General features: G+C 40.8%; 1 protein-coding gene across 1 annotated transcript in view; it reads right to left on the bottom strand.

Annotated features, from left to right (window-relative positions):
• Positions 1-17816, bottom strand: part of SCFD2 (sec1 family domain containing 2) — a 221082-nt gene that overhangs the window by 5024 nt on the left and 198242 nt on the right. The window contains exons 6-8 of the mRNA XM_067298058.1: positions 14470-14615; positions 10279-10413; positions 1664-1783 (exon numbers count right to left, since the gene is read on the bottom strand). Of these exons, the coding sequence (XP_067154159.1) occupies positions 1664-1783; positions 10279-10413; positions 14470-14615 (401 nt within the window). The remainder of the gene's footprint in view (positions 1-1663; positions 1784-10278; positions 10414-14469; positions 14616-17816) is intronic.

Genomic DNA, 17816 nt, shown 5'->3' with positions numbered 1-17816 from the left:
TTCTTGCATCTTTCCGCAGTTTTTAGATTACCCTGTATAGCTGCACTACCCAGCAGACACCCGATTGCTCTTGTACACATTCCTCCACAATTAACAATGCTTTTTAACATCTTGGATGATGCTGGAGCCCATCCATCCATCTCCTTTGCCTCTCCTCTCCACTCCACTGCTACAGTCAAGTTCTGCTGCCAGAGAGTGAAAGAGGCAAAGACCAGCACATGGAGGCTTCACCGCAGGAGCCATCCTCCTGGCAGCAGCACATCCAAGAGCCACAGAGACTTTGGGCTCTCTCCCCATTGTCTGCTTCAGGCTAGTCAAGGCACCTAGCGCAGGTGCAGTTCAAAGCAGCATCCACCATTAGGAGCTGAAGTCTCATCTTGTGGCTAACAGGGGGAAGAAGGTGCTTAGTCTGCCTCCAAAATCAAACAGGAAGAAACACTGGCTATGGAGGGGGATTAGGAAGAATAAACTGCATAGGGGACAGCAGGGATACTGTGAAGTAAGGGCAGACTCAAGGATGGGTTGGAGTATTTTTTTAGAAAACCTTGTGAAATGTTGCCTGTTTACTTGCATCTAAATTGTCCTGCCCATAACCTCCTTGGGAAAGGGTCTGTTTTTGACTCTGTGAGAGTCTGGGAGGAGGCTGACCCCTCAGTTGCTGCACCCACTCTCCTGCAAGCAGGGGGCGGCTGGCATTTTAATCTTGGAAGTGAAACAAAAGGAAAATGGCCTGAGGTTCAATGTCTAGGGTATCTAGACATGGATCTTGTTTGTCAAGATTTCAGAGGAAAGGCGCAAGCCACTTATCAGTAGAGAGGAATGAGAGGCCAAAGGGGTAATAGGGGTAATCTTGTGAAGGTTCAAAGGCACAGTTCGCTTGGACAACTCTGCCCTAACTGCCTTGGCTGAAGTCTTTTATTTTTGGCATCCTAAGATGAACTCAGATATTAATTGAGTCTTTTCAATTGAAATTTTGATGTGTGACCCTTAGATCCAGTACCTTTTCACTCTAAGTCCCTAATTACAAACGTTTTCTGCCCCTGTCTGAGATGGCTTTTAAACAGACAGTCCTATCTGCTCCTTGGTGTACTCGATGGGGCTGTTCCTAGCAGTGGTATGTCTAACAGGGCACCTCAGAGGTTCATGATCTGGTCCAGAAGCAGTACAGCTGTATCCAGGCTAATCTATCTTGCTCCTCAGCAGTGCTGATTAACTTGTCTGGTCCATCACTACTGATATATCACTAGATGGTACCCAGGTCCTTGGCAGGCTCCTTCTGAGCATCCTTGCACTACGCCTGGTAGGTGCAGCTGGGAGCTTGTAGCCTCTTGGACAGCAAATGTTTCTGCTTAAAAAGAATTCCAATACTTGCATCTTTTGAGACATGATGAAAGCTCCTTCAGAATAATGCTACTCTGTCCTGAAGGCCAGGCCTCCAACCTGAGTTTGAATCTTAATTGCTGACTCTAACATGCAAAAAACTGACCCTTTGAGTCTGAACACTTGTTACTGAAAGATGTTTCACAGCAAAATCCTAATACCATTACCACCCATGTGGCTGTGGCTTGGTGTAGGTTTGGTACGAATACTACAGCCAACTTTATCTGATGAATTTTCTTAGTTTTTGTTCAGATAGGAACTGTATATTTAGAGCTCTCTTTACCTGGGTACCAGGTTTGTGTGTTGCTACCAGGTCCTTCACCATTTTGACCTCAGAGACTGTCACTCCACCAATCATATAGATGATCAGAAGAGGATGGTCACCAGGGTGAGGGCGATTCACCTGTAAAATGACAGAAAGCATTATTTGTAGCTGCTCATTCCATCTCCAAACCTGTGCAGAGCACACTGGCAGTGACTGGCACCATGAGCTGCCTGAGGAAGACAGACTCCGGATGAGGATCCTTGGAAGGAAATATTCACAGAACACTGGTTCCCACAACAGTTGAATGGGAGATCAATGGGGATAATGTCAGGTTAAAAATGATGAACATTTCCAGGGATATGGAGTCTTCATGGCTTCCACTGAAATCTAGAGGAGTTTCCCATGAGGTCTGAGGACCTTCCTTCCATTCTTTCTTCATTCCTTTCCTTCCTTTCCCAGAGTGGGAGGGCAGCACTTGGGTAGATGCATAGTTTGGATACACATATGCTTAGGGCTTTAAGGAATGAGGGGTAAATTATGATCTAGTGGAAGCAAGGGGTCTAGTCTAAACATGTGAGAATCCCTGCCTTAGGTCAGCAATGGAAAGAATCATAAATAATGTTTTTTCACCGGTGCAATGAATAATACTTTATAATTAATCTAATGAAAATAGATCAGGTTCAATATAGTACGTGATCAGTTTTAGCTCATTTCACTTCAAAGTTTTCAATATTTCTATGATTGGGGTGTAACTAATATGGAAAATTTTAGCCCAAACAAATTTTTTTTTCATTTTTTCTGAATAGCATTAAAATGGCACAAATATTCCATTTCAGTTACGACTCTATAAAACTACATTTTGTTTTTAAATGTGAAGGTGATGCTTTACATTACTTTCCTCTAAACCACTTCTAAAAGTATGATTAGTTTGCTGTTTTCTCTCACTCTCTCTTTCTTAATAAAACACACTACCCTGATAAAGCCTTGTGCCAGGCTTTGCGGAGCCTTGGGATGTGATGTCAACGGAGCCCGGGCCATTGCTCTTGTTGCAACACCACATGCCTTTGAGTATGAAACACTCAAAATGTTTGGCTCTGGAAAGTGACAGTGAGAACAGTTCAATTTGCTCTTTTTTAGACTCTCCACCCCCTCTCCTTCCAGCCGCGTAGGCTTTCGGCAGCATTCACTCGACAGAATGAGAGTGGTAATCAATCTGTGTTTGGGCGGAGCGCAGTTCCTCTGCTGCCACCACTGCAGCAGCTACTATCTTTGATCCCTGTGGCTCCAGCTCCTTGGGGTACAACTCTTCTTCTGTTCCTTACTGTGGCTGTCCTATATTTAGTCTTTGGGCAGTTTTTTGTCCTGCAGCTCTGTCATGCTTTCTGACTGGCAGCCTTCAGAAGAGACTTTTCCCTTTGAAGCAAGCACAGGGGGATTGCATGCTCTCTCTCTCTCCAGGCTCACTGGGGCCTTTGATTACACAGTGCTCCCTGTTAAATGCTGCTCCCCAGGCACAGAGCTCTTGAACTCCTCAGGAGTTTGAAATCTGTACAAAAAGCCTTAGGCAGATGTATTACTGAGCTGAGTATTTGTGTATTGAGTGTTTATTCTCTTAATCTCACCTGCTTTCCTAGCCATCTTCATTCAACTGACAGCGCAGATAGCATATATACTACAATTTAGCAGGGTGTCCTGCAGTTCTAGTGCTACATTTAGCAGTTTTCCATTTAAACTAACAGAACAATTAAATCAATATACCAGACCTTACAAAGACCCTCTCTTTATCCACTTTCCCATGTTAGACTTCTTTCCCATGTTACACTTCTTACTCTCCACATAAAACATGGTGTTAACCTCGAGAGGAAAAAAGCCCACTCCTTAATTACAAATACCATGAAGAGTTTGAGTAAGATCTAAATATTTACTTAAAAAGAAGGTCAGCTAGAACTATTACTTGCTCAAATATTAAAGTATTTCATGTCATAATTGCTGTAAGCAGTGAAACAAGGTTAAAGAACTAACTGCTCACAAAGATGATGAATATAAATTTGGCAAAACAAAATTCTGTGCTACTGCACCTCAAGGCAATACAGGAATTACTAGGTTTATTCCTTTTCCTGGCTCTTTTCTACTCTTAATCCTGTTACCAGAGCAATTTCATGAAGATTCTTATGTGAAGACCTCGAACTCCAGAAGCTTGCTACTGAATAAAATCTCTCTTTCTTAATATCTTTCCTAGTGAAACAAACTCATCATAAACATGCATGTATAACATTGGAAAAACTGTAAGGACACCCAACCTAAGAATATTAATTAGAAAACACAGGCTTTCATGGCTATAGTAAAGAGAAAATATCTTGACAAATCATTTCCTTCAGTCAAAATAAGCCTAGATCCAAACACATGTTCCTTATATAAAACTTATTTTTTCTCAAGTTCAAATGACAAATTCCAGAAATGCATATTAAAAATACTATTAGGCATGCAAACTCTAAATTAAATTAAAGCTGCAATGAAAAGGGTTTTGGAATCTGTAATTTTCTTATGCTATGCGCAAATGTTTTGAAGGAGGATGATGCTTTGGGTACCAAATATTTGGCTGGGTTAAGAATGTAAATTTCTGCCAAGATTTTTTTATTTGATAATACAACCACCCAAGGCTGTCTCTTTTGAAGGAACTGGCTCCATGTAGCTAAACACATCTCACTTCTGTGATACAGAAGAAGAACTGAAATGAACCACAACAAAAAGCAACATGCACATTCTGGAATCCTCCTAAAACTAGTTTGTTTCAGGACATTTCTAGGTCCTGTAAATCTCAGTTACTGTAAAATTTTAATTTTGCAAATATCCCCAAATGAAATTCACTTTCGTTTCAAAATGCCATGCATTAAAAATGATTGCTACAGTTATCTTGGGCAATTGGGAAGACTAAGAAAAAAGCAAAACCCCAAAAGCTTCTAGCTATGATGAGCCTATATAGAGATACACTCAAAACTTGGTCAACTGATGACACAACATGCCCTGCTGGCTTTGCTGTCACGGACTCGGTAATCACCATCTGACAAGGCATGTGCAACCTCCTCTGCATGTTGTTGGGCAGGTGGGCAGAGAGCAAGGTCTGCTGCTGCAGTGGTAAGGATTGGCTGCATGATTAATATAACAGCAGAGAAGAGGCCAGTGTGTTCCCTGTCAAGAAAATCTTCCGTAAATAGAGGCAAAGGAGCCCAAAGGAGGGATGCTTCCCTGGACCAGTGGACTTCCTGACTGGACACCAGGGACTTTGCTGCAGCTCAGAGCTGACCACTGTTGCATTTTCTCAGGATGGTGGTGGTTATAGGGCTTGCTGTTGGCACATGTGTCTGTGTAGAGGAACAGGAAAGGAGGAGACAGGAAAGCGGGGGTGAAGACGGTCAGTAAAACTCTGACCAAACACTGCTGTTTCCTCTGAAAGTCAGCAGAAACGACTTTGACTGGCCTACGAGGGCTAAGTCTGCCCTCCAACCAGGAAACCAGCACCAGTGCATCTGTTATTTGTGACCAATCATAAACCAATTAATCCCGCTGAATAACTGGAAAAAGTAACAGAAAAACACATCAATCTTCTGAAACTAGACTGCTGTGCAGGGCACTTGGTATCAGCGAAGCGGTCTTGCTTAGATCATCACAAACCACATGTGGTCTAGAGCTGCAGTAAAAACAGGAATCCTTGAGGCAAGGAGGCCTTTTCCCTCTGCATTAACTAAGCTTCAAAATAAACACATTAGCCAGAGAAACACTTTGGGATGAGAGATACCTTTAAAATTCTTTCCTGGTTGAACAAATTTGAGTCCGTCAGATAAGGGAGGCATTAATCATGACAGGAGAGGGAAAGACTCTTTTGACTACTGCTCAGTCATTCAAACTCTTTGCATGTTCTCAAATACTGTTTTCTGACAGGAGGCAATTTAAAAAGCAGGGTTACCTATGCCAAAGGACTGGCTTAGGAGACATGACTTGAATAAGAAATTAAGTCCTTTATTGTGCAGCAGTGTTGCAGGGGGTGGCTGTAGCCTAACATCTCTGGGACAGCAGAGGCTGTTTTTATCACTTACCAAAGCATTTTTATTTGAGTTGGCATTTATATTCAGGAATTGAAGAGGAAATATAAATGCAAGGAAGTCCATGAAATAATTACAGTGCTGATGGTGCAGTAAGTGGAAAAGATCATCTTGTGTGAGAAATACAGACTGGCCAGAAACTTATACACATAATGTTGGAGCACCAGCCAACATGCCAAACTACAAACTAAATGAGCAAGCGAGAACACATATTTGGGAGGTAAGTGATATGTTCATGAAATATTCACCCTACATAATGTTCACTCGCTCTGCTGTTATATATTCCTTATGATTGATAGGATATTTTTATTACTAGCAGAGTTGCAGGTACTTGAGGCAATAAGTGCTGCTGAAAAACTCTCAAAGAAAACATAAACATCTAAACTGGCACAAAGAAACAAATTATAAGCACAGCAAGACCAGCAGAAAACACTGATATGAAAGACTTAAGTCACATAAAGACTTAAGAGCTTGTCTTCGCACAAACAAGACTGGGAACAGAGAAGAGAGAGAGCAAAAGATGGAGAGTGGCTGAATGCTGGCACGTATCTGTCCCAATGGCAGTTCTCTTTCTATGCCTCCTTGGTGTCAATTTCCCCACCCCAAAATAATTTTTGCTTTTCGAATACACGTTTGCACACATTGTCAGCAGAGCCAGCACTATGTTTGCTTGGGCACGATTTGAACCTCTCACTGCTGCGAGGGAGAACAGCCCAGGCACGGTTCAAGTCTCCGCAGCCTTCTCCAGGTACCCACATCTGTGCCTCCTTTAGGTAGGTTTCACCATGGGTAAGAAGCTACTGACGTGGTTTTGTTCATCCCACAACCTCCTTGATATTGGAAAGATTTCAGCACAGGACTTTTTTTTAAATAGCAGTCTGGATCAGAGCAGTACCCTCCTTCTAAGTAAGTATAACGCTCTACTCCCAATATAAATTTTACTAGCCAGAGTACCTTAAAAGAAACTGAAAAAGAAGAAAAAGCAGTGAAAGGAAAGCAGAGGAGAAAAAGCAGAAGATGAAATAAAATGAAGGTGAAATCTTCCTCTTTCTTGTCCTTCCCTCATTCATCTTTTTTCTTCATGCTGTAGCAGTATCCTACCCTCTCTGTATGACAGAAATTCAGGAGCTAGAACAAGGTTTGCCAGCACATGTCCAGTCACAGGACTGAGGAAACCTGAGTTCAGACTGACTTTTCAGATATACGTTTCAGAGACTCTAACTTGACTTTATGAGATTGTCTTGATACTACTGTAATGAAGTAACAATAACCTTTTCCTGCCTTTCTAAATCACTCTCCCAGTGTGTCCTTACTGATCACTCCTGCTGCCCTTCAAGTATCAGCGGTGTTCAAAGCAGCCTTATCAGGTCCTTTTTTCTGTTTTCTCTCTGCCTTCTCTCCCACTAATCTGTTGACACAAGTTGGACATACATTCAGCTACCATCCTTGTGCTGACCAATCTCTCTGGCCCAGATCTGTTTCCTCCTCTCCAAACTAAATCTGTCTCTGACATCTCTTCATGGTGGTCTGGTGGTCTAGCTATGTTCAGTTTGACTTAACTACCATTTTAACTCTTTTGCCGCTAACTTTTCAGGTGCTATGAATACCATACCATTTTACTCTCAACAGGCCCATAAATATGGCACCATCTTGAAACTCTCTCTAGGTCTTCAAAGCCACACGTTGTTTAAATCTTGTAGATACTAGGTATAGAGCATCTCAGAGATCAGTCTTCTATCTACTCGCCTGGGTCAGGTCTCTATTGGTACAACACCCTTATTTTGACAGATACAAACACAGATTTACATCACATACGCATCCAGAATTTTTACGATCTTACTATTTTCTTATGGCTCTCTACAATATCCTACTTTTCTTTCACACCTAATAAAAGCTGCTTGTCTTTTATTTCAATGCTTTTCATGCCTATCACACCCTGACAGAGAAAGAGGCAGGGAGGAGACCTCCCTCAAGTTGTCGACTTGTCTATTCTTCATTCTGTATAGAAAAGTTCAACCTTCTTCTATGAAAAATTCATCTTATAATTACATTCCTCATTGGCCATTTGTTACATTTTCAAGAACATATTTTGTGTTTTCTTGTGCTCTGCCTCCAGCTTGTGAGAAGCTTTCTGCAAACCTCCATAAGGCTACCTCCTCCTCTTCCTCTTCTGACATTACACAATTACCAGAAATGGAGACACTGGCTGTCAGGTTGATTGATCCTGCCTCACTGTTTCCCTGAACTCCCACATCTGTTTGGTTCTCAGTTAATTCTGCCTTCTGCAAGCTCTGATCTTCTGTTCTCTGTTAGTGCAGCAAAAAGTGCAAAAGGGGTCTCTGTGACTAGGATATCTCTGTAATATACTTCTGTGATACACACACAGACACACACACACTGGAACATTTAGACTTTCTGGAATACATATGTTTCTTGTTTTTTGGTAAAGAAAGGACGAGGTATGTTCCTGCTTAAAAAATAAAATCAAACACCACAGAATAAACGCAATTGTGAGAGTTACTGGTAAATAAAACCAATCATTTCAGAAATCACTTGTCTGCACCAGCTTGTTTACTCTGTTTGACAGTGGAGCAACTGTGTCTTCTCCTGTTTTTGGAGTAGCTGCATTATTTTTTTCAGTTCTCATACATGAATAGAAAGAACACTGGGTCCCTATTTCTATAGCTATCCTCCTCTGTTTCAGGGCATTTTGAAAATCCACCGCAAAGCTAGGTGGAGATTCCTGAAAACAGCCACTGAACTTTAGGCATATCAGATTTTGTGTTTGAGACCAACCTGCTCTGATATAACATAAAAATAATATTGTTACAGATTGATAATGGGTTCTAGGATAGTACCAACACAGCAACCAAAATTATTTTTGTCACCTGTCTTGAAATGTATAACCGGCCGAGCAGGCATTCATACACAATAGAAAGAATATTTTGTCCTTTCAACTATCACAGAATCACAGAATAATTCAGGTTGGAAAGAACAAACCTTTGGAGTTCATCTAGTCCTGCTCAAAGCAGGGCCAACTTCAAAATTAGATCAGGTTGCTCAGGGCTTTGTAGAGTCAAGTTTTGAATATCTCAAAAGACAGAGATTCCACAGCCTCTCTAGACTTAACCACTCTCATGGTGACATTTTGTTTCCTTATATCCAATTGGAATTTCCCATGCTGCAACTTATGTCCGTCGCCTCTCACCCAGTTTGTTGATACCTATTGTGTAGTAGGGGGACAAAACTAGACACGGAAGTTCAGGTGCAGCCTCCCCAGTGCTGAGTAGAGGCAAATAATCATTTCCCTTGATCTGATGGATAAACTTGCTGATGCAGCCCAGGCTGTAGTCAGCCTTCACCACAGCAAGGGCAAACTGCTGGGGCATGTTCAAGCTGGACAGTAAGAACCTCAGGCCCTTTCCCACAGAGCTTCTCCCCCACCAGTCGGCCTCCTGCCTTTGCTGTGGCAGGGGGTCCTGCCTGCAGGACTCCACACTTGCACATGTTGGGCATCCTGGGGCTCCCCTCGTTCTGTTCCTTCTGCTTGTTGATGTGCCTTGAGATGGCAGCCCTAGCCTCAGCATACTAGAAGCATCCACTCCCTCCAGTTTGGTGTCATGAGGTCACAGATGTATAGCAACTTAAGTAACTTTATTGCAATTGAAAGATAGAGTTACTTTCTATGCTCTTCTATATTATATGAGTGTTTACACTATATTCATAACCACAGTGTTGATGAAGTTTGAAATAAATATGGGTTTGTCTTCAGTGGAGAACTCAGGATATGCAGAAGGATAGAGCTAAATTTATAGCATGATAGTTACTTCACACTTAGTGTCTGTGCAGACACTTAGCGAACACTAAGCATGGTGCAATTTATAAAGTAGAGTAAGCCCTTTCAGAAAGTCTGTCTTAAAACACGCTAAGAGCGTCCACAAAGCAACTTCTGACTAGTGAGCCTTCCTTCCCTCCCACTGCACGTTTAACCTTATTGAGCTATAGAAAAGGCATTGAATATGGAACTCCTCTGATAATCTTCCTCCACAATGAGACTGACTGTTTATTCTTACTTCTCTCCTGTCTTAAGGTTGCTCAGGGTCCTTAAAATGCTTTGATGACATGTTTTATGGAATGCCTTTTGAAATTCCAGGTAGGCTATATGAACTCGCATTCACCTATCAACTTACTTGTTGATGTCTCTGAAGAGCTCCAGTATCTATATGAGGTAGGACTTTCCTTTATCAAAGCCACATTAACTCCTCCCAAACGCATCACCCTTATCTAGGTGTCCAGCTTCACCCTTATCTAGGTGTTCAGTCTGCTCCATTCCTCTTGTTTTGTTTCAGCAGGTGCTGCCCATTTGTTCTGTGCCTGCAACGTGGTGCCTCAGCTATTTCTAGTTCCCCATAAGGATTTAACTCTTCTAACTGCCCCTTAGGTTCTTCTGAACGATATCAGTTCAAATACATAAAATCAATTACTGCATGATTATGCTATGATCTTCGGATGAGCTCGGAAAGTCTGGTTTACCTTCATGAACATGCTGAATCCAGTTTTAAGGAGATCAGTGAGGCCTGACGACACATGCTCAATATCAACAGGATCAGGTCGATCAGAATTACAGATCTCTTCCACTACCTGTTTCAGCAGCGGTTTGTAAGAAGCCTGTACAAAAAGAAGAGCATACTGTGAGTAAAGCTGCCAAGACTTGGTACGACTGCTTTTCTAAATGTTTTATTTCACAGAATCACAGAATCACAGAATGGTTGAGGTTGGAAGGGACCTCTGGAGATCATCTAGCCCAAACCCCCTGCTCAAGCAGGGTCACCTGCATTTCCATTAAAGGAAACGAAAATATTTATTCTAGAAAGAAAACTGCTCAGAGACTTCAGAGAAATGATTGAAGCAGCAGTGGTCTCTGCAACCTTGACAGCAAATGGTGTGCACAGACTTAGTATCAAACTGGAAAGACAGGAAGACAGCCACAGATTTACTCTGCCCTGTGAGTATCCTACGAGTGAACAGAGGCAAGGAAGAAAGTGGGGCTTCTAATTTCTCCACAGTCTTTGGGTAGTACGGAAAAGGATAACCACAGGGATGATGCTCTGTTGCCCATCGCACACACCCAAAAAGTCTCATCCCCTCTGGAATATCTATAAAACACCTAAATAGGGATTTTTAGGAGGGTTTGCTTACTGGCCCACTCCTGTCTTCCCACAAACACCTGTCATGATATGATAAGTGTCATATCGTGATTAAAGCCTGGATATCAGCAGGGCTGTGTAGAGGCCAACCTGCCTGTTTCTCCCTCATGGAAGAGCGGAACTAAGAAGCCTTATTACTCCTTCAACTTCCATGGCCAGGGCACACAAAAAAATACTTGCTCCTGTGCAAAACCTTGGAAAAAAAGACCAAATGACCCCGCCAATATCAGTAATTTTTTTTGTCTAATTCTGTCAAGACCAACAAGATAAGAAAAGAAAGTAGATTTATAGAGGACAAAAGAAGGTGTTCACATCAGAATTAAAAGAGAAGAGATGTATAGGGAGAGAAATATTTTTATTAGGTCATCTGATTCAAACAAAATGGCATTCACAACTAATGGGTGATGACACCTCAAATACTAGTACCATCCCCATACCACTCCAGACATATTCATAACCATCTAGAAAAACTGGAGGTTAGACGCCCTTCTTACGTGGAGCAGCGTATTTGAAAGTGGGGGTTTTCCAAGTGGCACAGACATCTATCCAGTAAACAAACTGGGACGCCCAATTCTTTTCAGAGTGCAACAAGCACTTATATGTGATCTCTTTCAGAGCCCACAAAACTGTGCTGAATATGAATTAGTAGTCTAGAAATTTTCATATCCCTTTATGAATGGTCTGAACCATTCTGCCACCCTTAAAATATTTCTAAGATGAAAATTTTAGGTAATCATGGAAAGATCCTCTTCAATGAAAATTTTGCCTTGCTCAGTTTTGTAGATGGGGTTTCATTTTGCTGCTTTCACAAATTTGTCAAAACTGCAGTGGAACCACATAGTTTCAGAAAGCGCAACAGTCTTAGAAAATTAGCAGCTTTCAAATTAGTACACTTTTTTTTTCCTTTGGAACTAGTCCAGGTATGCATCATCCCTAGATTTCTTAAGAAAATCAAGTGTTATGTCATTCAGTTTGCAGAGAGGAGATCTATAAGCACGATCATGCATGATAAACATAAAAATGGATGGAAAAAAAAAGCCAGCCACTTAGTTATATAACTTGGAACTAAAATTTTCTAAAGTACTCTCAGTAATTAGAGATGTTTTTCATCCAACAGGTTACAGTGAGAAACAAAACTTACATTTTTTGAATACAATTCTGTCAACAAAGATTCATACAATTCTTCTAGTCCTTCTCACAACACATGTGCATAATTTTTAATTGAGCCAACAAAGCAAATTACAACAGACATTGGCTGCAGTATCTTTCAATAGAACATGCCAAGATCTGTGTCAAATCTAGCCACACAGTAAACCACTGTTTGAAAAGGTACATACAAGCATGAAGTCCTGTGTACAAAAATCTGTTTAATATTTTCATAGTACTACAGAAGAGGATCAGAAAGATGTTACAAATGAAATATTTGGAGCAAAGATCAAAACTATAGCTAAACAGAGAGCTTCACTTCATGAAATTAAAGGATAAATATTATCTGACTTCAGTCATAACTATTCACTCTAAAGGCAAGATGTTAAAAATGTGCTATGATTTGCATGTCTGAATTTCCATGCACCAAAACTCAGTCCCCTTCAAAATGACCTAATCTGACTACACAGATACTAAAAGATAGATATGAAAATCACCTGTCATTTTTAGCTATGGTATTTTCAAAAATTTTCAAAATCTTTTATGACTTGAAATTCATCTATTAAATTGTCAGGAAGTAAAAAATACAACTCTCAAGAGCTACAGTGATTTCTAACTCACACAATAAAACTATTATCAAATTTAAATTTTGGCAGGGCACAAATTCCATTTAAAACAGATGTTAAAAAGCCATGTCTTACAAAGTTATCAGACATACCTCAGACATGAACTATCATAGATAATTCAAAAAGGAAGAAAGGAAGGAAGGAAGGAAGGAAGGAAGGAAGGAAGGAGGGGGGAAGGGAGGGAGGGAGGGAGGAAAGAGGTGGATATACTTAAGATCAAGAATGAAAGGAAAAGAACAGTAGTTACAATATCAGACAAAACAAATATTCTCCTCTTGCATGGCCACTACAATAACTGATTTGACAACCTGATGGAAAAATTCATTAGCTCTTTTTATGTAAGACATATAAATGCCACTGTTATGAAGAGCCTTTCTAAGAGGCCATTCAATTCTGCCCACTTGCTTAAGTATAGAAATCATTTTTTCTCTTAACAAGAAATGAAGGCTTCCCAGCTCCTAACAGACGGAGTGGAAAAGCACCTCTAGGGTGAGCCCATTCATTGGGCAGGGCAGGGCTCTGTACACTCATGGGAAGGGCAGCACTTCTTCAAACGAGCTAACTCCGTGCATGCAATGCTCTGCCCATGCATTAACATCTGCCAGAGAGAGACATTAGAGAGCTGTACTGTAGAAAACAAGCATGCTGCCTGCTTTTTCCAGCTACTCTAGAACTCCTGAACAGCCCTTAGCTGTTGGTCATATTCAAGATAATTAAACCCATCATATAATCAGATTAGGGGGCTGCAAGGTGTTAATACTTCCCTTGCTGCATTCCAGCACTTTGCTCTAAGCAAACAAATCCAAGTTACATCCAAAGAACACAACGATGCTAATACATTTCCAGGAAACTTTTAGAGGGTATTTTCTTATCATCTGACTGCCCCCACACTGAACTGTATTAAATGTTTTACAATTTTCCCCATTTTAGACATCAGACTAGTCATAAATGCCAAGAGACTTCAATAACAGGTTTTCCTCACCTTAGCTTTCCAGTGCCATTTGCAACACTTCTGACTCCTGTTGTTACAAGCATTGCTTAATTTGAACTATATCCTTTTGCTGATCCATAGCATATTAAAGAGCTTGGAAGGATTATTTTTCTGGCTCAAGGCTGAAATCAATTTTTACAGTCTCTCTCTAAATCACAGTATTTGTTTTCCTTTGGAAAACTCTCTATTCTTAACTGAAAAAGTTAAACACTTGCGGGGAGAGGAGAAAGAGAGAAAAACACAGTAAATTTAGTCCTAATGTCCTGTACTAATATAGTAGTTCATGTGTTAAATTTTTACAGACAAAAGCTGCATTTTTCTCCTATTTAAAAATGGGACGACCTCTCATAGTTATGGAGAAGGGAGAGAAAATAGAGAAATATAGCTGCTGTCTGGATGCAGGCATGCTGTTTTCATATGTCATAAGGGATCTTAGCCCGGTACAGTCTTGACCTAGTCCTGCCTTTCGCAGATATTTATATCATATCACAGTGCTGCAGAGCAAATCCCAGATTTCTTCATCAGACAAATTCTTTATTAACTTTGACAGGGATATGCCTGTGTTTGGCTTAAGGACTTCAGGAAGTTCTTGATGATTAGGTCAGTTATAAAGTATATACTCAAATACATTCCACACGGGCAGAACACATCTAGGATTAGTACATAAGCAAAATTAGCCTTATTGGTGGAGGTGTAATTTTGACAGCATCCTGGAGAAATAACATAAACAAGGGAAAACAAAAGATCCACTTGCCTGGTGGGTGTTGCTGCCTGGACTATGGATGGAGTTAAACTGTTTCATGTGCATTCGAGCTTTCGCAATATCCCTGAGGGACTCAAAGATATCGTCCACTGCATCTGTGGCTTTCTGAGGTGCCAGGTTCAGAGACGAATCACAGCCTAAAGTAACAAAGAAACATGGAGCTGAGTGAGTGAAAAACTTTCAAGTGTTTTAATAAGAAGCAGTAGGAAAAGGATAACTAGGAGGAAATTTTAAATTAGTTTAATCTTGTTAGATTCTAGAAACTCAGTTGCTTATTATACAGCATGTCCTCGGCATGGCACAAGTCTCTGTAGCTAAACAAGAAGCTGTAAGTCCTAGATGGCAAACAAAGTGAACAACACCTCTGTCACACTTGTAACGTAGAGCATACAGCACTTTCAGAGGTGCACGGTGTGCTTTGTTCTCTGCAGCAAACAGCCGAATTCACATGCTAGCAGGCCTTGAAGAGAGAGCCCCACCTGGAAAGGAGCCAGTGCTTTGTCAAAGAGAAATTCTTATCCTTGACTCCATCCATCTCAACACAGGACCTACATTGCACAGATGAGAAGAAACAATACTTTCGCTATTGATTTTGCTACATTTGAGAATTGTCCAAGTTAGAGAATTATTGGGTATTTATAATGACCTGCTAACATACTCTATGTCTTTTGACGTCTCTGCCTGCCGTTCTTCTCTCTTGACTCCTAGTCGCTGTAGTAGAAGATACAGCACAAAATAACCTCTTCCTGCCACCCACCCACACACACACACACACTCCTGATCCTCTCAAATAGCTTCTCTTGGGGTCAGTGCCAGATTAATGTTTTGTGTGTTCACCCCCAGTCTTGCAATAGGTTCTGCACCAGCAAATTTTTATGTTTGCACAGATGCAGAAACCTACCAACAGATACCAGGTACCAGCACCTACTGGCATGTGTTAGGCTGCAGGAACTGAGCCTGAAATGGAAAACAGAAATCAAAGGCTGTCCTTGAGAAGGGTTTTTCTGGGGAGGGTAGGGAAGGGGGGAATGACTCTGAACTTACTTTGCTCTACAGCTGATGGAGGCCAGAGTCTCTATGCACTAAAGAAACAACAAAAAAGGCAGTATTTTCAAGATTTACAGGGTGGTCCTCACAGTAAGCTGACCTGGATCATTGTCTTTCATATCTTTGCATTCTGTACAGCAAATATATATATATATATATATATTCATTTCTGTAGGTCTGAAACTATTCCTTCAAGACTGTGATTAGACATTGAGCTTTCATTTGACTGAATACTACTTGTCAAAAGACTACAAGTCAGATCCCCAGCTGGTGCAACAGAACAAAAAAATGACTGTACTTCTTCAGAGTGACATCAAACCAAGGAATGGAGGATTTATGCAACTATGTCCCACAAAGCAACAGAGTGAGCATGAACCAGGCCAATGACTGCCCTGTTCTAATTCTAAGGCAGATGCTCTCATGTATATTTTTGGATAGGGCTCTTGAAATTAATCTTTTTTTTTCAAAAAAAAGAATGCAGAACAATTAAAAGAAGTATTTTTGTTGTTAAGTATGTGCAAGATCTGCATGCACTGATACTCTGACTAACCAAAGTCTAGTTTTTCATTTGGCAGAGGAACTTGAATGTTGTCGATAAAAGTACTGGACACAAAAACCCACTCCTGCAGCTCATTACCCCACTCCATAAATGTAGTTATATTAGCAGTGCTCTTGAAATTAGTGAGATCACTCCTGCAAGCGATCTTGTGCTGGTTTATGCACAAGGGAATGGAGTCCAACAGCTGAAAAAAAGTGAAACTGAACACCTCCTAGATAGATGAGGTCTATAAATAAAGTCCGAGCTAACAAATCATGGTTTATGTTTATCCTAACACAGGCAAAATATTCAGAGAAGATCTTACATTGTCAAGGTGCTTTTAATAGATAAGCACCTTTTAATAGATAAGCAGCTTCTAGCTAACATAAAAAGTTATATCTTCTTTGTGCTTTCTTCAGTCCTTTATCAGACAAAGCCATTGCTTTTGGTCAAGCACATTGGGAATGTTTAGTTTTGCTAGTGAATGCATGTCTCCTATGTTGAACAAGTTCAGGCAAGGTAAAAATCACATTGTTTGCTTTGGTTTGGGTACTTTTTTCTTTTTAATTGTTTGTTTCTGGATCATTTAAAAGTCTTTTGCTTTGCAGTTATTTTTCTCATTAAAAGAAAATTTTTTTAATTCTCCTCCTGGCATCACTTCCCCCTCTCTCTCTCTACCTCTCTCTTTCCTTATTTTAACAAGACCCCTTTTACCAAAAAGCTTCAAACCAGCTTGTCACTTCCCACTTCTGGAACTGAACAGCCAGTTCCCCGTGGACACATTCTTGTTTTGTGTCTAGACACCCTGGGGCGTCCTTTGCCTCGTCTGGCTGGGCACATCCTGCTTTGCTTTTGCCACGAGGCCAACCTGCTCTTGAGCAATTTCTTGGCTAAGCGCAACCTCTGTAACTCTGCTCACTACACAACTGCATTTCCAGGGAAATGCTGCTCCTGAGCTTTGCTTTCCAGTTTGTGTTACCACACTCACAGGTTAGAAGAGGTTATGAAATCATTTATCCTCACGATCTATTTAATAGGCTGCATCATTTCATCCAATTACTTACTCGTTAACACAATAGCCCGAACCAAAATGAGAGACGTGCAATCCATTGTTTGCCTTCCACAATGGTCCACAGCTCGTCACCCTCAGGGTTTAACAAGCAGCCCTGACAAGACTGGAGTAGCCGATGTGCTATCCTATAGCTTTGTGTCCCATGGTGGAGGGCTTTGAGCGAGCACCAGCTGAAGCTGCTCCTGGGACTGGAGGCTTTCTGTGAAGCCATTCCCTCTGGTGAAGTCTCTGAGGTCTACCACACTGAAAACACTCAGTGCAGTCTTCCTCACCGACCAGAAAAGGAGGTGTCTCTTGCCTTTCTGCATGCCTTCAACAAGTCCTACAGAAATTTAATATCTTTGAGACCCTTTTTTCCCCAACGAATATGACTGAAATTAGACAATGGATTTAAAAGTCAATCAGCAAAGTCAGTTTTTCTATACAAGAGCCTGATTTTCAGAGGAAACTAAGTAAAAAAAAATTCCTTGGCTTTAACCTCCATTCGTTTTTAAACACAGACATTTAAAAAGGCCTCATTTTAGGAATACTTAGAATTTCTTTAGTATGAATTGGTCTATATTCTCATTGTCTAAAAATCAGGGGAAAACATTTATGTTTATAATGCACCTTTGATTCTAAAAGGGGTAAGGCACCATTACATAATCAGAATCCTTCTTCTCAGCTTAAAAACTCATACTC

Source organism: Apteryx mantelli, chromosome 5 (genome assembly GCF_036417845.1).
Source record: "Apteryx mantelli isolate bAptMan1 chromosome 5, bAptMan1.hap1, whole genome shotgun sequence".
Classification (NCBI taxonomy): Eukaryota; Metazoa; Chordata; class Aves; order Apterygiformes; family Apterygidae; genus Apteryx; species Apteryx mantelli.
The sequence above is the reverse complement of the archived record's forward strand: the minus strand, read 5'-3'. Positions and strand labels throughout refer to the sequence as shown.